The sequence below is a fragment of the Myotis lucifugus genome, unplaced genomic scaffold, assembly GCF_000147115.1.
Source record: "Myotis lucifugus unplaced genomic scaffold, Myoluc2.0 scaffold_422, whole genome shotgun sequence".
In the NCBI taxonomy this organism is placed as follows: Eukaryota; Metazoa; Chordata; class Mammalia; order Chiroptera; family Vespertilionidae; genus Myotis; species Myotis lucifugus.
Genome location: NW_005871470.1, coordinates 819,937 through 841,170, shown reverse-complemented (window position 1 = coordinate 841,170; position 21,234 = coordinate 819,937). Strand labels below are relative to the sequence as shown.

The 21,234-nt window shown below is 46.0% G+C and overlaps 1 protein-coding gene and 1 long non-coding RNA gene across 6 annotated transcripts in view; one reads left to right on the top strand and one right to left on the bottom strand.

The window, feature by feature from the left end:
* The first annotated feature begins 56 nt into the window (after window positions 1–56).
* The window catches only part of IL1RL2 (interleukin 1 receptor like 2), a 25,355-nt gene continuing 4,177 nt past the window's right edge, over window positions 57–21,234 (top strand). For 2 of the 5 annotated variants that reach the window (XM_014468002.2, XM_014468010.2), the window contains exons 1-6: window positions 313–363; window positions 896–962; window positions 1,658–1,892; window positions 4,195–4,390; window positions 13,821–13,980; window positions 19,325–19,399. In XM_014468002.2, coding sequence (XP_014323488.1) covers window positions 328–363; window positions 896–962; window positions 1,658–1,892; window positions 4,195–4,390; window positions 13,821–13,980; window positions 19,325–19,399 — 769 coding nt within the window. In that variant the 5' untranslated portion in view covers window positions 313–327. Of the gene's footprint in view, window positions 238–312; window positions 364–387; window positions 963–1,657; window positions 1,893–4,194; window positions 4,391–13,820; window positions 13,981–19,324; window positions 19,400–20,065; window positions 20,708–21,234 lie in introns of those variants that run through there. The other 3 variants (XM_023743986.1, XM_023743985.1, XM_014468007.2) reach the window with 3 other exon arrangements.
* On the bottom strand, window positions 2,001–9,344 carry LOC111823226. The gene is made up of 3 exons (XR_002826224.1): window positions 9,034–9,344; window positions 8,785–8,914; window positions 2,001–3,280 (listed from the first exon to the last, which is right to left on the bottom strand). It is a non-coding gene; the product is annotated as an uncharacterized LOC111823226 (long non-coding RNA).

Sequence of the window (21,234 nt, the reverse complement as noted above, 5' to 3'; positions counted from 1 at the left end):
GCCCCGCACTCCCCAGCCCAGGCTCCGGTCCACCCCGGGCGCCCAGGTAGGTGTGCGGGAACGAGGTGGCCAGACCTGTGCGACCTGAGGCCAGAGGTCGGACCCCGGCGGCTTCCCACCGGCTGGGGGACCCGCATCTGCCGGCCTCCCGCCGGCCCCTCCCAGATGACCCTCACTGGACTCCCAGGTGGTCCTCCAGGTGGATCTCACCGGCCCCTCCCAGGTGGCCCCTCCCAGGTGGCCCCTCCCAGGTGGTCCTCCAGGTGGATCTCACCGGCCCCTCCCAGGTGGCCCCTCCCAGGTGGCCCCTCCCAGGTGGTCCTCCAGATGGATCTCACCGGCCCCTCCCAGGTGGTCCTCCAGGTGGATCTCACCGGCCCCTCCCAGGTGGCCCCTCCCAGGTGGCCCCTCCCAGGTGGCCCTCCAGGTGAATCTCACGAACCCCTCCCAGGTGGATCTCACCTGCTCCCAGGTGGGCCTGGCTGGGATGTAGGCTCAGGCCTGTGGACCCAAGGCCCCAGAGGCAGGGGAGGCCATGCGCCACGCACAGGGGACCCGGACCCTCAGGACTGAGGTGGCTGGGGGCCAGCCTCCCAGCGATCCCACCTCGCTGCCCAGGGAAGGGGGGCCGCCTCCTCCCCAGGAAGCGATGGTGCTCCCTGGAGGGGGGACCCGCTCCTGCCCCCACCGCGCCCCGCCTCCCCCCTGCGGCCGACCGCGGCTCTTCCACCCGATCCTGAAGGTCGGCCCAAGGATAGGAAGGGGCAGGGAAGGTACACTCGGGGCCAGGTGGAGGGCACCCCAGGAGGAAGGGAAGGCCAGTGGCTGACCTGGGATCTCCGAGGTTCAGAGGTCGCCGAGCCGGCCCCTGCCCCCACCCCTTCTCTTCCCGCAGCCTGCTATGGGGGCGGCGTCCCTGCTGCTGTGCGTGTCCGTGGCCCTCCCACTGCTTCTGGGCGCAGGTATGTTGGCGTTGCCTGGGCCTCGGCCACCTCACCGTGTGTCCCTGCTGCCAGCCCGCCTGGTGTGTGGACCTGGGGGGGTGGTGGGGCGCTCTGAGCCTGCAGCTCACCTTTCCCGGGGCCCAGGCAGGGGTCTGCGGAGTGGGAGCGTCCCTTCCAACGCCTGGTGCTCAGCCCCAAAAGGTCATGAGCTTTGAGGTGACTTAGGAGAGGAGGAGGGTAGGCAAAGTGCAAGTCAAGGCTTGCATTCAAACGGCAAATGGATGGCGTGCTGTCTGCGTCTTATGACAGCGCAGTTCTATGGCCCAAGGTAAAAGCAAACCAGGCAATTTGGTGGAAAGGAACTTTAAAGCAAGCGGGTTTTTAAACAAAATAGCTGGTGACAGAAAACAGGACAAGGAGAGTGGAGAGCAGGAAGGTTTCCTCTGAGGGGAGGGGAATGAATGAAGGCCTTCCGATGGAAGGGAGAGGGGCTCATTCCAGAGGCTGACAACGGGAGGAAGCAGGAGATTCAGTCCTATGGACACACTGGGAGGACTCTGAATTCAGCTTTCACATCAACACACTATTTTTGGGAAATTCCCACACTGAGAAAGCTCTCAATGAAATTGGCTAGGAATTGACACATTCGTTAAACTATTAATAAATAACAGCAGAGTTCCCTTTCATGATTACGTTTCCCTTCCTCTCCCTAGATGAATGCCAGGACATTCGTGTGCTAACTGAGGCATCTTCAGCAAAGCAGCCTTTTGCCTTTAATTGCACATCCCCTCTGCTCACTTCTGGGAAAGCACGGGTAACCTGGTACGGACACCCTAGCAAAGTCCCAGTCTCCACCGACTCTCAGGCTAGGATCCACCAGGAGCAGAGCTGGCTCGTGTTCCTGCCCGTGGCCTGGGGGGACTCGGGGACCTACCGGTGTGTTATAAAGTAAGTTCCTCCCTTAAAGAGCACTAGCACACTCTCCCAATATCTCTCTCACTGACATGTTATGATTGTATGTCTATAATTCTTTCAGGAAAATTCTTAATAAATTCTTAAGAACTTAAAAACTCAATGAGAAGAATAAAATATAGTTTTATAGTTGTTATAAAACAATTTCCAATGAAAACATTTTAAAGCAGAGAAGATTTGTAAATCAGTTGTTAGAATATGAAATACAGCTTTTCCCGTGGAAATGATGCCACAGCCAGACCAACTTCCAAAGCTGGTGTCTCCCACTATTGTTGTCGCTGCCCTCATTCTCCGCATGCCCAGCGTTCCTGTGATGGGCTGCACGTCCGGAGAGGAGCCAGCCTCCTTTGCCCACCTTTTTGTAAGGCGTCTGCTATGGAAATGTACCAGTGACAAAGCACCACGTATGCTCAGGCCCAGGGTACCCTGTGCTAGAAAGCAACACTGTGTAGATGAACGGCAGCTCTGGTGGGGACTGCGGTGAGCTGGAGCGTGCCTCACCAAAGGCGACAGTCTATTCAGCTCAAGTCCATTTTCCATTTTTTCAAGGAAACCTGAAAATTAGTGTGTGTGTGTGTGTGTGTGTGTGTGTGTGTGTGTAACTTTTCAATAGCTTTGTGTGTTGCCTAAATAAAACACACCTTTGGACCACATTTTGCCCAAGGGCCCCATTTTGTGACCTTCCTTTACTGACACGCATGTGCATGACCTAATGCAGCAGTCGGCAAACTGCAGCTCGCGAGCCACATGCAGCTCTTTGGCCCCTTGCGTGTGGCTCTTCCACAAAATACTGACTTCTGCTCATGGGCCACGAAGTTTCAATCGCACTGTATGTGTGCACCCGCATGCGGTATTTTGTGGAAGAGTCACGCTCAAGGGGCCAAAAAGCCGCAGTTTGCCAACCACTGACCTAAAGAATGCTTTGGCCTCCCTGAGGCGTGGTTCTCTTGTCTGCAGAATGGGAAGCATGGCAGCCTGGTAGGGCCGAAGTGAAATGAGCTGAGATCATGGGACGTAGGCGCCTCCAAAGGGAAGCTGCATTCCCTCTCATTCTGTTTCTGTGGTATTTGCTGGTCCCTTTCTGTGCCCGGCTCTGATTCATGCCAGATTCCTCATTTTCATATGTCAGATCGACCTACAGGACAAAATCACTCAGTGGTACAGAAACAGAAGTGGCCTCTTTTCAGTTTCACTCACCAGGACCATCATGCTGGGAGGTGTGCTCTCCCATGACATACGAACTAGAGGTGGAGATTGTATGTCACACAAATTCACTGTGAAATCCAGACTGGATTTAAAATATTTGAACCTGGGAGCTGGGAAATGCAGAAAATCATCTTTCACAGAAAGGAAACAGATATTGTCTGTAATAGAAGAAAATAAACAAGAATTTCCATAAAATTTTAACATATACATAGACATGATACATACTTTGTAAACTGTATATTTGAAATGCTTTCAAATTCACATAAAATTTGCAAGACTAGTATAAAGAACTCTCATCTATCCTTTAACTAGATTCCCCATTATTTAACATTTTGCCACATTTACCTTATTATTCTCTCTCCATATATTTGTACATCACACTTGATAAGTTTTCTAAATCATTTTTCCTAAATCATGTGAGTTGTAGGCATTATGACCCCTGACCCTTTACTATTTCAATGTGTATTTCCTATCAACAAAAATATGCTCTTACTAATCACATAAAGATCACACCTTTAGGAAAGTGTACTGTTGTACAATGTTTTTTATCAAACCCTCAGTCCATGTTCTACTTTTACCCATCCTCTCAGTGGCGAGCAATACACGTCTTTTCTTCCAAGTAGGGGGCCAGGCAAGATCATGCCCTGCTTCTGGCTGCCATGTGCTTTTGCTCTTTTCCCCTGGACAGGTCCTTGGGCTGTTCTTCATGACACTGACACTTTGAAGGAGCACAGGAAATTGTTTTATATTAAATCCCTAATTTGGGTTATTTCTCCCCGAGCCTCCCAGGTTGGAACACTATGACAGGGTCTGTCCTCCTAGGCCACACTCAGCGGCACCTGTGTCTGTCGACCCCTGGCCATGTCCCTGTTGGTCCCTGGGTAGGGTGCTTCCAGTGTTTCCATGTGTCAGCACTTCCCCTGGGTGCTGCGAGCCTGTGAGCTGTGCTTGTCTTGCTGGAGGCGGCGTGTTTGCACCGTGCCTCACGGAGGATTTGCACGTATTTGAAGACGACCGGCATCGTTTGGTCCTGTGATTGTTTCATGAGGGTCACTCTGTTGTTTTCTTACAGTGATACAGACGGGTGTCGCCAAGTACATGTAAACCTAACTGTGTTCGAAAAATATGGGTGTGGCATGTCCAGAAACAGTCAAATGAATTTCCCAGATGGGCACGAACAAATACTGCATGTTGGGAAAGATGACAGCCTGACATGTCACCTGAATTTCCCGAAGAGTTGTGTCTTGGATTCAGTAAAGTGGTATAAGGTAAAAAAAAAAAAAAAAGGATTTTCCCATTAATACATTAATACTGTCTCTTCTTTTCTTTAAAACCCACTTGTTTTTTCAATTTAAGTTGTATTTTTAAGGCAAAATTAGTAAAGAGATTGTGTATCTCAGACAGATTTGATAACTGATTGCTATTGACAATCTTATCTGCTAATTATTTATGTTTAAATTTATGGTTATTACTAGAGGCCCGGTGCACGAAATTCATGCACTCCAGGTGGTCCCTCAGCCTGGCCTGCACCCTCTCACAGTCTGGGGAGTGGGCCTAAGCCAGCAGTTGGAAATCCTTAGCACTGCCACAGGGCTTCCGGCTGTGCAGCACTCCCCCTGTAGGAGCGCACTGACCACCAGGGGGGCAGTTCCTGTGTTGAGCTTCTGCCCCCTGGTGGTCAGTGCACATCAGAATGAAAGTTGTTCTGCCATTCAGTTGATTTGCATATTAGCCTCTTATTATATAGGATAGCTTTGTAATATTTTATTATTTGTATCTTCCACCTCCTCCCTACCTTCCTTACTTTTCAGACCATCCTTGGCTATTTCTCTTTTCTAACAGATTAATTAATTAGTATGTTTGAGTGGGCCCTCACGTGCACATGAAGCAATAATCACACAGCATAACCCCGGAAGTCTCCTTCCCACTCCTGACCCATGTGTGTCCTGCGCCCATGGCCCCTCCCCCAACAAGCGGCTACTCTTATTAGTCCTGTTAAGTGTCATGTTTATTTTGGGGTTAAGTTCTAGTTTGCTTGAAGTCATATTATGAATGGATGTTAAATTTCATCTGCCTTTCCTAATTATTAGATATTTTTTCTTTTTACTCTGTTACTGTACTGAATAACAGGGACTGATTTGTGAATGTTATACCCATGTTGCTTTACTGGAATAATCTAAATTGGTGTGTAACCCTGTTTATATGTTGCCAGATTTGCTTGCCTGATTTGTCAAAAAAATTTTTCATCTAAATCATAAAGAGGTTGGTTTGTAATTTTTGTTGCCTGCTTTGTCCCTGTCAAATTTTGGTATAAAGGATATGCTGACCTTAGAAAATAAGTTGGGAAGTAATCTTTACTCTCTTCTGGAATGTTTAAGATTGATTTTATTTCTTCTGCCATGTGCTTTTAGTGTTTACAGTGAAGTTATGTAAGACTGGGCCTTCCTTTGAAGGAAGGTTTTTAGATTATAGAATTCAATGTCCTTAATTATAGGACCACTCAGCTGCCCTACTGCTTCTTTATAGCAAACCTAGCACATTGTGCTTGCTTAGAAATTTTCATTTTACCTTTACAATTTTTAAGTTATTGAGCTAAAATTGTTCAAAATATACTGTTATTACCTTTTTAATATTTGTAGGATTTGAGGTGATGTCTCTTTTTCATATCTGATGTCATATTTCTCTCTCTCTCTCTCTCTCTCTCTCTCTTGTTTTGTTGACTCCTGCCAGGGATTTATCAACTTGAATCATTTTTTCAAAGCGCTAACTTTGTTAACTCTGTTTCATTAATTCTGCTCTCATTCACCCGCCTCCCCTCTGTGTTCTTGGGTTTTAACTTGCTGTTATTTTAGTAACTTTATGAGATGGATTTTTGGATCATCCTATATAATAAAGAGCTAATATGCTAGTTAGACAAAACAGCAAAACGACCATCCGGACGACCGTCTGGAGGACCGTCTGGATGACCTTCTGGATGAAGCCGGAGCTGCGAGGGCCGACTGAGGCAGCCAGGGCTGTGAGGGCTAAGCCTCTTGCACGAATTTTGTGCATTGGGCCTCTAGTTAATTATAAGCCTTTCTTCTTTTCTACTGTATGCATTTAAAGTCTTAAAGCTATTTTTCTTTAAACTCATTTTTAGCTGCTTCTACACTTTTGATATATAGTATATTCTTATCATTCAGTTAAAAGTATTTTCTAATTTCTAATGTTATTTCTTCTTTGAACTCTGTATTATTTTTAAGAATTTCCTAATTTGCAAATATGGTGGATTTTTGTTGTTGTTAATCCTTACCTAAGGATATTTTTTTCCATTGCTTTTCAGAGAGTGAAAGGAAGGGTGGGAGGGGGACATAGAGAGAAATATCAGTGTGAGAGAGCCACATTGACTGGTTGCCTCTCACACGCCCCAACCAGGGGCAGGGAGTGAACCTACAACCCAGGTTTGTGCCCTTGACTGGGAGTCGAACCCATGACCCTTTGTTGTGTGGGCCGGTGCTCTAACCACTGAGCACACCGGCCAGAGCAATATAGTGGATTTTTAGAAAGTTACTTTTCTGTTTGTGGTAGTAAGCTTAATCGCACTGTGGCAGAGAATCTACTCCATATGTTGCAAGTAGTTTGAAATTTGGTGAGACTGCCTTCAATCTCCACATTTGCCAATGCCTCAGGCTTAGTAACAGAATGAGAGAGCTGCAGTCTGGGTTTGTTAGTTCTGTGATTCACGTCCACAATGCACTTTCCCCCTTCTTCTTTCAGTTGCTTAGAAAGAGATGCAGAAGTAGCCCTCGGTGGGTGTGGGTTTTGGAGTGTGGCTCACCCACTTCTGAAGCCCAGTCCGCCTTCTCAGGAACCAGTGTCCACTTCCCCTCGTGGCTCCCCAGGCTCTGCTCCTCAGGCCTCGGCCTCCACCGCAGCCTCACAGCCCCTCCTGGCACCAGTGGGACCGGCCGGGGCTTCCCAGGAGGACTCTGGCTTGACCTGCCCCTGCTGAGCGCATGGCCGTGAACGCAGTGACATTTGCAGAGGCAGGTTGTGAGCATCACTCTGCCGCTCCCCCAGTGCCAAGATGCAGGTGCATTGCACCTCATTTTCTCCCTTAGGAAATGAGTTTGGACCACATGATTTCAGAAGGCTTTCCAATCCCATGGCCACTCGCCTGAGGGCACAGCCTATTCCCTGCCATCCCAGCGTGATCCGATTAGAGGAATGGGCGGTTGTTAGCAATTTGAGCAGCATTATAATACTTATCACTATTAAAATGCATGTCAATCTCTGTTAGACCCGGAGACGAACCCAGAGCTCCATGATTGGTCCTACGTGGGCATCAACCTTTATCCTACAGATCTTTTTTTTTTTTTTTAAATATTTTATTGATTTTTTACAGAGAAGAAGGGAGAGGGATAGAGAGCCAGAAACATCGATGAGAGAGATCCATCAGCTGCCTCCTGCACGCCCCCCAGTGGGGATGTGCCCACAACCAAGGTACATGCCCTTGACCGGAATCGAACCTGGGACCCCTGAGTCCGCAGGCCGACGCTCTATCCACTGAGCCAAACCGGTTGGGCGACGGATCTTTTTAACAAGCAGGTGCTTGGCCTCTTTCTCTGCTACGAACCAGGTTATGCACGAGGGAGACTCAGGCATATTTCATTCTGAAATAACCACTCAGCCCGGGAAGACAGGAGGGAGCTAGGAGGCAGGTAGTATAAGGAGGAGGGGCCATTCTCCAGTGTCAACCTGTGCAGACCCAGTACCTCAGTTATGGCTCTGTTTTTGCCACTAACTGACTCACCCCTTGGGCCTCAGTGTTTTCATCTGTAGAATGAGAGGGTTGGAATAAATTATGAAAATATTTAGAGCTTATCATCTGCCTGGTGCCATGCCAGGCACTGGGGATGTAATGATGAGAGAGCCCTCGCTTCCAATAGCTATAGTTTACCAGAAGGGCAGACAAGCAAGCGAAACAGTTTTCCTTAGAGCACAAAGTGAACTCAAAGGAGGCAACATAGTCACAGGCCTTTCTGAGGGAGGTGACTGCTGAGCTGTGTTTACAGAATGATTGACAGCTAACCTGGGGGGAAGGGAAGGGAGAATGGGAATTCAAGGGAACAGTATGTGAAAAGGTATCAGTGAGAATGGTTGGGGCATTGATTAGAGTTTAGGGTACATGTAAGCGTGGGCTAAAGTGGTATTAGGAGTAGGAGACCTTGCATGCTAACTTACACACAGCTTTTCCCACTCACAGTATTTTAACAGCTAACCACACCACCAGGATAATGACATGATCAACTTTGTATTTGAGTGAAGTCTTCGTGTGGGCACTATAGTGAATAAATTGGAAGGACTTAATGATGGTGGTGTGTTGATTATTTAGGCTATTTTAGAATTTAATAAAAAATGGGGATCATTTTAAAAAGTACATGAAGTGGAACTGGAATGAAGGAAAGGAGGGGTAAGCAGCAGTCACTCATCTGTGAAGGCCTCTGTTCTCTCTGTTACCTGGGAGATACCATGTGGAAGATTTAAAAAGGCAGCATGGTGAGTAGGACACTCACCTACTACCACACTCAAGTAGTGAAGACCATGCATCTGGAGTGGTGCCGAGACCCATGCTTACCTCCCACAGTGCTCAGCTGGCGCGGGCGGGGACCACAGGACTGACCTGGTGCGGTTTGCAGGGTGGATACGCTGGCAGGCAAAGGGCTACAGAGTTCAGTGGCTGAAAGGGGTGATTAAAGTCGTAGCCACAGCAGTCCAGGTTGGTTTAGAAAGAAAACAATGCTCGAAGGAAACTAGAAATTAGGAGTAAATAAAAGGTTAAGGGGACTGATTCAAATTAAGATAAGAAATTGGATTAGGTGCATAGAAAGTTCAGGCAGGAAATATGGCAGACATGGTGGCAAACACTCACCGTCCACGGTGAGCCTCCTCCCGCCACAGAGACCAGGAAGCTGGAAGGAAGACAGGGCAACCAGCACACCTGCGCTGCCAGGGTGCCTGCAGCTCCGGTCCTGGATGGACTCAGCGTGTCCCCTGCTTCTGGGGAGGCTGGTGTGAGGGCAGCACAGCAGGGGCGGGAGCCTCGTGCCTGTGTCTCTGGAGTTACTTGTTGGGCTGGCTCTACCAGCTGTGACAGGATTTCACACAGGACAGCGGCGGAGTGGCCGCTCCTGCCTCTGACTGGCAGGTGGTGTAGTTCCAAATCTGGGTCCCACTGTCATGATTGTGGTGGAGGGAGCAGCTGTTGTATGAGCTGGTCCCACAGTGCGGCGCTGGACCAGACCTCACTCCCTGAGCACTTCTTAACATTTTGTAAGCACCTAATACCCTGTGTTGAATCCTTTTCTGCCTAAAATAGCCAGAATGCTTTTTGTTTCTTGCAACTAAATCCAGTCTGAGAGCTAGGACCTCATAGAGTTTTAAAAATTAAATGAAATAATCTCTCCACTAAGCATCTAGTTCACTTTGGGCACATAGCAATTACTGTAACAAACATTATTAGATATTATTACTTAGTGAAAATAAAGGGATGAAGAGGTGGCATAGTAAAAAATTATAATCAGAATGGTATATATGTTTTTAAGAGTTTAGAGACATAGTAGTTATGGACAAAGTTTAAGTTGTGGCTGGGAGAATTGAGGACTGGGAGGGATAAAGGTTGTCCTTGAAATCGAAGGGGTTGAGGGGAGAAAGTTTGGACATTAAACGCCCATTCTTATAGATGTTAGGTTAGGTGGCTCAGGAGGCAGCGAAGGAAATAAAGGGAGTTGATCAGAAAAGGAAGGAAGGAAGGAAAGTTTATTCTGCGTCCCCGGGAGACCCACGTACCCCCAAGGACAGGGCACGTGGATTCACGCCAACAGGGAGGGGGATGCTTTTTTTATACTGCAGTTGGGTGAGGGGTGGGGACATGAGCTGAGGTATTCAGTTGAGGAAGTTTCAGCTGCAGGGGGTCAGCAAGGTATTCAGGAATGAGTCAGTATCTGTGTGGGGGTCGTGGAGAAGCCAGTATCTGTGTGTGGCAGGCTGATCTGTTAGAAATGCCAGGGGGAGTCCATTATCTCGTCACACGTCTGCATGTATCCGATCCTGGGCTCCCTCCGACCTAACAATAGATAGATAGAGAAGTGCCTATACGTGTCCAATACTGTATGTCTCTATTTTTTTTCGGTTCCAAATTACTCCTCAATACAACAAGGTCCTCCTCACCATCCTGCGGAATCTGTACTGTGAGGTTACTCCTGGCTTTCCCGCTGACAAATCTAACATTTATTTCCAGTCCTAAGCTTGATTTCCTAGTAGCGTTCATAACTACTGGACATCCTTTCCAGCTAAGAACTCTCTCTTCTATTCTACCTGAGACTCATTTCTTTTATCTCTGCTCCCCCACACCCCCATTCTTTCCTTAGCAACCATCACTGGATTCTCATCCTCTATATTGGGGCCTTAGATTTTGGGGTTTCAATTTCAGCCACGGTCATCTTCTATTCTTGCCTTGATTACATTCAAATCGGGATGGCTCACGGAACCATTCATGCACAGAGGGCTCCCAACTCTCTCTCCCACTTTGATCTTTCTCTCAACCTCCAGATACTTTGTCCAATGGCCTAACATGTATTCCTCTTAGACATTTCCATCCGTAACTCAACCATTGCCACCATATTTAGAGCCACTTTGGTCTCACCCCCAAATCTGATCATTCTTTTGTATTTTCTTTACATTCTCTCTCCTATCTAACAACACCTTTGCATAACCAAAATGGGGTCATGAAAATCCTGTTCTCTCTCCATATTCCAAATTTGTCCCTGAATTCTGTGGATTGGAATTGCTTATCATCATTGTTTTTGTGTTCTCTTCTTGCTGTTGTTACTGTACTGCAGGGGTCCTCAAACTACGGCCCGCGGGCCACATGCAAATACAAATATTGTATTTGTTCCCGTTTTGTTTTTTTACTTCAAAATAAGATATGTGCAGTGTGCATAGGAATTTGTTCAGAGTTTTTTTTTAAACTATAGTCCAGCCCTCCAACGGTCTGAGGGACAGTGAACTGGCCCCCTGTTTAAAAAGTTTGAGGACCCCTGCTGTACTGCCTTAGTTCATGCTCTGTTTAGCCTTAGTTTATGGAAATAACTTTCTAAAATTTTTCTAGTTTCTTGATCATTTATCTTTAATCCTTTCCCTCACAATGAGATAGATTACTCTCAAACACAAATGTAATAACCTTATTCCCTTGCTTAGAAGGCTTCCAATGCACATCCCTTTCCATGGTTTCCGATGACATACCTTGCCTGTCCCTCTGGTTTCATCTTCACATTCTCCCACAGCCACAACCTCTCAGTCAGAGCTCTGGGCTATTTTATGCCTCAGAACCATTGTACACGCTGGGCCAGGAGTGTTCTTTTTGGTGCTTGAAACATGAAACACATTCAAATATTGGCCATTATGAATTTTTAAATTTTAAATCTTATTAGTGAGCTATCACCCAAGAATCTCTATATATAAATCCTAACCAACCAAACCAACGACCAGTTGCTATGACATGCACTGACCACCAGGGGGCAGATGCTAAACACAGGAGCTGCCTCCTGGTGGTCAGTGCACTCCCACAGCGGGAGCACCACTCAGCTAACCGACCTGCCCTGGCCACCCACCAGCCCAGCAGCAGCCAGTCACTCCCTCAGTAGTAGTGCAGGTCTAATCTCCAGAGAACGGGCCAGGCACAATCCCATCAGCACCGCCAGCCTCCTGGAAGTTGGCCTCAGGCACTGCAGTCACTTCCCCGCCCTAGACACTCTGCAAGGAAGAAACAATATAAAAGTGGCCACCAGGTGGCTTCCGATAACTGGCGCGAATGTCAGCAGGATGGATCCAGATCCTGGGCCGGCAAGGGAGGCCCACCGCCCACCTGGAAGGCTGATCGCGTCCAGCCCCCTCGCACCAGCCTTGGGACAAGCACCAGATGCAGGGCTTACTGCTGGCAAGCGCAGCTATGGTGACGTGAGCCTCTCCCGATCAGGACTGACTGGGTGCGAGCCCATGGCAGGCACAGCAAGGCCAGGATGAGCGGGAATGGCAGGCAGCATTAGACTGCCGGTTTCTGCCCAATTCCCGCAGGCCATGCGGAGGGACCCCACCTGTGCACGAATTTGTGCACCAGGCCTCTAGTTGTTAAATAAAAATCAAAGCCTTATGAGAATTTAGACTCTAAAATAATGCTTCAGTGGATTATATTAGAGGCCATCCTAGTTACCGTAAAAGGATAGAATGGCTCTTAAGCTAGCAAGGCTGAACTTTCATATGGTTAAATATTTGTACCTGAAAGAAAGAATGAGTCCATTGCCAAGGGGGCTGCTCAGCAATGGAAACAAGGAAAGTGAGGCCCAGAGACTGTGCCTACCTAAGCCCATGTAGGGAAGAGGTTTCCACAGTCCAGAGATTCAAGCTTTTTTTGGCTTCTCCTCCGAAGAAGATGACATCACACTATCAGAGTCTGATGCTTTCCCCATCTGACTCTTACTCACTCCCGTCCCATGGGTAAGCCATTGTCCAGTTACGGCTTAGTTCCCATGAAGATGTTTATAGAGCAATAATGGAAGACTTCTAGGAAGTTGTAGTTTACATGGTAAGTAAACGAATGCTTGTCCTGGCATTATTGCATTTCACCTTCTGAGACAGATTTGTTAACACTGCTCCGAAGGCAGAGAATGAGGTCTAAAACGTGGGCAATGAGGTCTTTATCTATAAGTTGAGGGTTTGAATGGCTGTCTTCTCTGTTATCACGAGTGTGCACTCTCTGAGGCAGGGACTGCATCTTCCTCCTGCCGTGGCCTCTCAGTGCGAGCAAGGAGCAGGAACTTAAATGCTGAATGACTAAAATGGGCTCCATTGTCCAAGATGTCACTTTGTAGAGTGGAGCTTCCTGAAGAAGGGGAAAGATATGAGCGTTCAGAAGTGGGTCTGAGAGATGGGAGAAGTAGCAATTAGCATAGAATGGGAGCTTCTGGGAGGACAGGTGGGTGTGAGACTTGGCCTCTGGGTGGCTGCTGAGGATGATAGGTGAGAAAGGCGTCCTGAGACCAACCAGCCTTCAGTGGGTTTGGGCTGAGGCTGTTTTGTGGATGCAGTGGAAGCAGGGGGTTGGGGGGTGTGAGAAGTGGCCTGGCGTCTGCTGTTCATAAACCTCGTCAGCACACGTTGACTATGGTCCAAATAGAAGGCTGGGAATGAGTTATTTTTGACCTCTGAAAAGGCCAACCCTTGAGAAGTGCAGGTACAACAGGGCCTGTGACACAGTGAAGCAGGCCTTGGCCAAGGGGCGTGGTGCCATCAGATGGTGGCCCATGGGGAGAGAAGGCCCTGCGGGTGGAGGACTCTGCCTGTTCACATCCTCCCACTGGACGCATTTATGGCCCAGCCTGTCTTCCTCCATGGAGTCTTCCTCCAGCCGGCATAGTCTCTGTCCATCGACTCCCATTAGACTGAATGTTTGTAACACTCACTTCAGCCTGTTAAACGTTCTCTGTCAACTCTTCCTGGAGAGCATTATACAGACTTCAGTTAGGTTATACACTACCTAACGTCTAGGGGCCACACAGTTTCTTGTATCTCCTCACGGTTTATGGAATGCTGCCAACTGGGAATGTGACTGATCCCAAAATGCTCTTTGAGTTGAATTTTCTTTTTTTTTTTAATCTTTAGGACTGTAAAGAGATTAAAGGAGAGCGTTTCACTTATTGGAAACTAAAGCTGTCAGTGAACAATGTTTCGGAGGAAGACAGAGGGAGCTATGCCTGCAAAGCCAGCCTGACACATGCAGGGAGGCAGTTCACTGTGTCCCGGAGAATTGCCGTGAATGTCAGTAAGTATGCTCATGGTCACTGCCTGAGCCTGCGGCTCTGTGGGAGATGGCGCTCTGACTTTGAGACGAGTGATTGATTCTCCTGAAGGTGTTGTATTGTAAATCAGCGAACTAGATACAAGACGCCTTAACAAGTCAATTAATTAGGAGTTTTTTATTGTATGCGGGTTCAGAGCAGAATATCTGTCAAATTCTGAACAAACGAAGGAGTATTCCCTTTTTATATCCTTCTAGGTTTTTGTGTAAGTTATTATTGCCAACAGCCTGTAACCTTGAATATATATCATATCTAACAAACACCTGTCATATCTATACAGACAACTTGTAACCTTGAGTACATATCATATCTAACAAATACCTGGCATGAGAATATTATCAGTATCAGCATATCAGCCCCTTACATTAGATGGCTAGCTTGCAAGGTCAGACAGTTAAGTTTATCTTTTCTATTATTCAAGCTAAAAAACAAAGTTATATTTTATAGAATAAGAGACTGTCTAAAAATAACATAGCTGACTTACAGAGCAAGGGACTATCTAAAAATAGCAGAGAATTTCAAACAGCAGTTTCAAACAGCAGTTTTTCCAAACGAGGGATTATTATGCCTCAAAGGTTAGCAGGTTCTCACATGTCACTATTAGAATCAGAGGGTAGAAAGAATGAGACATGAGCAGTTTAATTTCCTCATCTGAGAAAACAGAATACGCAAAACCCTTGGTCCACTGTAATTGAAACACACACACATCCTGTATGTAGAGTAGCTATTGGGATGCCTGGCCAAGAATAGAGATTTAGTAAGTGGTGGATATTGTGAAAATTACTCTGTTTCCCTGAGCCCTCACTGGTGTGACTCTTTCGGTGGCCATGCCAGCTTTGGTCTCTGAAATTGGTTCCAGGATGCCTCATGCCCATGGGGTCTTAGTTCTCAGCCCAGAGAGCTGGATTTCTTAAGCATATGCCCTGAAAATTTTAAAGCCGAATCTTAGGGGTAGAAGAAACCCGAACTAGCAATGTCGCTTGAGCCATTAAGCTTGCAGAGGTTCGGGAGGAGAAGGCCTCCTGTCCTTACAAAGTGGTTAGTGGAGGCCACAGGCTGAACCCAGGCCGCAGGGCCGGGCAGCAGGTTCTCTCTAACACACTCAGCAGGTGCTTCTGCTTGCTGCCTTGGCTTTTTTCCCAGTAGAGAGTTGTTTTCTATATTTACTCCTCTAAATGGGAAGAACTGAAGGCTAAATACATCTTTATTTTAACATTAAATTTATTGGGTAACATTGATTAATAACATTATGTAAACTGTAGGCGAACAATTCCATATAGCACATGTCTGTATGCATGTCTTTGCCTTGCCCCTTCATGTCTGTCACTGATTTCTGTCAGCCTTCATGTCCTGGGAATGCTTAGAGATTTCTTGATGGTGTGGCTGTCTGAGGAGGTGTGTCCAGCTTGAGTGGCTTCCTGCTTCCCACCTGGAGCCCCTGAACTGTGAAAATTAATTGCATTAGTTGTTACGATTTTTATGCTTTGGGTTTTATGCTGTGATACAACTCTGAAAGTAGGCACTTTGTGTTGGTCACAGTTGAATCCCTAACACTGAACCCAGTGCCTGGCCCACGTTAGGCGCAGATCTATGTGTGAACTGAATGATCGACTACTCCTATACTTTAGTTTTATCTGTAGCAGAGGGAACTCTTTGAAAGGCAAAGTTTCAAAGGCATCTGAAGAATAAGTCAGAGGTCACTGAGTCCAAGAGTCTGATTTTATGTATTTGAAGTAAACATTTATTTTGATCTATTGTATACCCCAAATTGTTAAAATTTGATAAACAAAAAATTTTAAAAACTACACTTTGTTTTTTCTGTTGAGAAGCTCTCAGCCTCGTGGTAGTGGAGCTAGGGAGCATTTCACATTATGTGGTGAGGACCGTTATAGACAGTGTCTGAGGGAGCAGGAAAACATTCAGAAGTTGCCCCATGGTGGCAAGTAAATGGCCTGAAGGCTTCAGAAAAGAAATGTCATCTGAGCTGAACTGTGAAGGATGAGTAGGGTTTATAGAAATAAAGAAGAGCGAGGAGGGGCAGAGAGAAAGAAGGCAAAGCATAGAAGTGTCTGCCATTGTAGATTATGTTGGATGTAAAACTAATCTAGACAGAGCATATGTAAGTACAAGGTGAGGAGGCCACAGGGTCACATGGGCAAGGCCAAGGGGACCGGTCACATGCAGGCGTATCATGTTGCTTCTGAAGAGCCCTGGGTCGGGTGCAAGTACAGAGCGACAAGGCTGTGTTTGTGATGGTGAAAGTTTTGAGATGGTTTGGGCAGGAGTTGAAGAGGGTCTGAGGCCTGGACCATTTAGAATGCTTCTTCAATGTCCAGAAGAGTGTTGATCATCTAAACTTGGATGGAAGCGGTAGGGCTTCTTCTCAGGCAGTCATTCAGCGACTCTTCACTCAGTGCCTAACAAGGCCAGGTCCTGTGCTAAGCAGAGAGAACATGATGGTGAGGAAAGCAGCCAGGTCCCTGCTCTGCCAGGGCTTTGAAGCCTGAGCAGGGAGGGAGGGAGAAATTTATCCGAGAGTGTGCTAATGATAACAACTAAGGACATTAATGCAATGAAGGAAAGGGAGATAGAGCAAACAGACAAGGACCCATTGAAGTCAGGGAAAGCTTCCTGATACTGGTGATGCGATGGGCAGGAGTATTCACTGAGGGGTGGAATGGGTGAGCTCTTTTGAGACTGAGGGCGCAGTCCAAGTGAGGGCCCTATAACAAGACAGACAATGGCGTTTCTGAAGGATGGAAAGCAGACAGGTTGGCTGGAGCTATGGTGAGTGATGGAAATCATGTTGGGTTATAAAGTTGGAGAAATAGTCAGGAGCCAAGATTCGGTGGGAATATGCAATCTAAAGCGGGAAGTATGGATCTATCCTACGAAAAATGGCAGAGAGGTTGAGAGCAGGCTAGCTGATGTGACTTACATTGCGGAAAGCTCACTGTGGCTGCTGTGCACAGGATGATCCCTCAGAAACAGGAGTGGCGGTTAGTAGGCAGGTGAAGAAATGCAAGTGCAATGTCAAGTAGGTACAGGCAACATGATGGCCCTGAAGATGGAGGGGTGTGATGTGATGGATTAGAGGCATTTTAGGAGGTAAATCCACAGGTCTTCATGTAGGATTGAATGTGAAGTGAGGGATGTGGCAAGATCAAGGTCGCTAGGCTTTTGGGCATACACAAGAGATTGGATGATGATATTATTCAATAAAATAAGGTAACGTTAGAGGAAAACTGGGGTTAGGAATGTGATCATGAGTTTGGTCATGGATAAAGTGAGTACATGGACAAAGTGAGTACATGGAGAATGTGAGTACATGGAGAATGTGAGTACATGGATAACGTGAGTACACGGATAAAATGAGTACATGGATAAAGTGAGTACATGGTGGTTTTGAGTTGCTCAAGTGGAGACACTGAGGAGGCTGTAGCCTATGTGGGTCTGGATCTTAGAGAAAGAACTGGAGATAGTACAGCTTACAAGGTCACCGGCCTTGAGGTGGTAATTGAAGAGCTGTATGTAAACGAGAGTGACTAGGGAAAGAGTAGAGAGTAGAAAATAGAGGGTTTAGGAGTAAGTAGTCACAGACTGAGAAATGTTAAGAGGTAAAATTAGTTTGACTTGGTGATTGGTCATTTGAAGAAGGTGAAGGAAAAGCTGTTGCCTAGAATGACTTTTAGATTTTAGATGTGTGTGGTCATGTGGAAGGCGGCAATTATCTAGCTGGTGATGATTTCTGTTTGGGATGTACTGAATCTGAATAGTTTGTAGAAGGTGCAAATATTATTGCCATATAAAAGATGTATGTTTTTGCATTTTCCTAGTTTCCTTTTTTATAACTTCCACATCCCACCAAATGGATAGGAAGAATATGGGACTAAGAGAGTGACTGTTAAATTTTGGTGGACAAATGAGGAAGAGAAGTACAGAAAGATGAAAGGGTGAGGGGGTCCATGTCATATAAGGTAGGCAATTATAAAGTGGTGTGTAGGGATGATAGAGCTAAAAAAAAAACAGGAGGGAAAGGACAGGAAAGACATGAAAAAGCAGGGTTGGGGGGACGGAGGAATGGACTAAAGACAAGACATTAGGGTCATTGTTTCTATCTAGGACCTAGGCCAGAGCTTTAATAATAGCCAATGCTTTAGAAGTATATTTAGATTATCAGAGATTTTTATTACATAACTAGGGGCCCAGTGCACGAATTCGTGCACCTTGAAAGGAACTGTGGGCTGTGAGGCTGCAGTGGGCACAGGGGTGGGTCTCAGCCCATCCTCTGTGCCCCCACCTGGCCCCTCCCACAGTGGCCTCTGGTCCCGTCTGCTGGCAGCCCTGCTCCCAGTGCTGCTGCCACTCCCATGTGCTGACGGCATGGACCCCGCCCAGCAGCGGGTGCGAGCGGGGCCGGCACCATCAGTGGGTGTGAGCGGCGGTTGCTGCTCAGATCACCCCCCAGGAGCAGGGGGAGGTGGAGAAGCTCTCAGGGACAATTGAGGTCAGCAGCTGCCGCTCGCACCTGCTGACGGTGCCAAGCAACCGGGACCAGCGGGTGTGACTGGGACCAGTGCTGGCAGCAGGTGCAAGCGCCAGGCAGGACCAGGGCATGCGGGAGTAAAGAATTGTCAGTAACCACCAGAGGCTCACCCAGATGACAGCGACGGGTGCCCTGCCTTGGTCTGGTGCTCCTGCTCACCTGCTCCACCATCCTGCCAAGGCTGACACCCGCCATGTTCTGTGCATGCCATCTGGTGGTTAGTGCACGTCATAGTGACCAGTTGTTTGGTTGTTTGGTTGTTCTGCTGTTCAGTCTATTTGCATATTAGGGTTTTATATATATAGATCTCATCAGTTTATATTTATACCAAATATGTAAATACTAGAGGCCCAGTGCACGAATTTGTGCACGTGTGGGGTCTGGCCAGCCCACCCTGATCAGGGCCAATCAGGCTGGGCCAGCTTGGGGGAGGGGACATGGGAGGTTGGCCAGCCAGCCCCGCCCCCTGGTCGAACTCCCGGTAGAGGAGACAATTTGCATATTAGCCTTTTATGATATACAATATAATGGCAAAGCAAATTCTCTTGGTAGGCCAGCTTTTAGGTTTTTTCCTTAACAATTCAATTATTTTTGGTTTAAAAATATGCATTTATAGAGTGACACTGTCACGACATGAGTTCTGATTTTTTTTGACAAATGTTTTTTGAGGGTCTGCAAGTTTTTTAATGCTATTATCACATTAAAGTAATTGGGAATGTATTGTATGTGATTCTAATGCAATTTCATGTGTGATTTCTTAGCAGAAAATGTTGGACATGAAGGAAGAATCCCTAAAATAACGTATCCAACAAACAATACAATTGAAGCACAACTTGGTGAGTAAAGTTATGAAAGCCGTTGAAATCATTAAGGGTAGAAATCAACAGCCTAGTGAATTTCTTGAATTTCAAGGATGAAGAAAATTCCACACACATCCGTTTTCCAGCTTGGGGGTACCTGAGCTCCTCAGGAGAGGCACCGAAACAACACACCCAGGGAGCCGAGTCCTGGGCAGTGGTGGTATCCAAGGCCTGGCAGCGAGCACGGCTGGTCTCTGGTCTAAGAGTGAATTTCAACCCGCTGGCCGTAGGCATTTTACAGCCTGCACTACCTGATGTGTAGTCAGAGGCTCTGACCTCTTCCCTTAGATTGTCAAATTAAAAACTGACAACAGCCAACACAACAGCCATCCAGGGTGAACGAATCAAAATTATACCTATTTTTTTGTCAGATAGGCAAAACATATATTTTTTGGTGCGCTACAAATTTTAGTAATTAGTTTATGTGTGCCATGAGTTGAAAACGATTGGAAATCACTGGTCTAAATGATTAATGTAAATCTGTTTATGCAAAGGCAATGAAATGTAAAAATAATTCCCAAAAGAGATGATAAAACTACTAATATAATGTTGGTCAAGAATTCTGAATGATATAATCTCGCACTGGAAATTATTTTAAAGGAGTAGAGAGAGTTATCATGTTATTTTCCTTATTTTACTTAGGAAGGGACCAGTGAACATTGCCTCAGTTTATGATCTAAGTGAAGAAAAAGAAGCTCAAATTATTTTTTAAAATGTAAAGGTAATTGCTAATAAAATACTAGTTGAATACTTTCTGAAGAAAAAAGTAAATTAAACAAATTATTATTAAAAGATAAATGCTGAGGTTGAATCAAATATTAAAATCCGGTTACATGCTATTTTTAAAAGACATAGTTCTAAAATACATGACCTAGAAGATTAAATATAAATTCATATGCCTTGTATAACTTGGCAATATGAATCTTTCAATCTGATAAATGTCTTTTAATGCAAAAAATTAAATGACAAATTGAATCATTTGATACTAATAAAAATTATAATTACCCCTCTCCCCTCAAAAAAAGTTATGTGCCAAATAACAGTGCATCAAAATATTTGAAGCTAAAACTCTCAGATATACAAAAGCAATACGATAAGACAATACAATTATTTTAATTATAGTGGGAGATTTTAACATCCTCTGGATTTGACTAATTTGTTAGTCAAATAAGGATCTGAAAAATTATAGTAACATGATAAGAATAATGTATTAAATAAATCACACTAATACAAATTATGAAAAACTCAAGAGTCCCAGAAGAGGAAATCAACAACTCTCTCTTCTATTCATTTGCTTTGCTGGTTAGATTTAACTCACAGCCATAGTTGCAGATTACTTACAAAATAATGGCAGTGAAAACATGTCAAGCTTCATGGAATGTGACCAACGCTGAATCTAAACAAGATACAAATATCATCATTATCAATAGTAAGTGCAGAAATAATAGAAATGCATAAATAAATAATTTAACTTTATAAAAGGGGGCAACAAAATAACCCATGGCAAAAAATAACAAAGATAAAAGTAAAAAGATCATGACTTTATTAAATGGTAAGTTCCAGGGTTGGTTCTGGGATAGAAGGGCTCGTGGTGGGGTGGCCTGGGGTGGGACTGGTCCGGGCGCGTCAGGTCGGAGTGCTTTGATGTGGGTTGAAGTGGGGTGGATTTTATAGCGTGGTGCGTGTGTAGTGCGGTGGAGGGGGGGAGGCGGGATAGGACGGAGCAAGAGGACGATTGATAAGGCGAATTGAGGGTTACTGAAATGTAGTTAAGATGGTTTGACTCTCTTTTAGAGGGGTGGGGGGTGGGG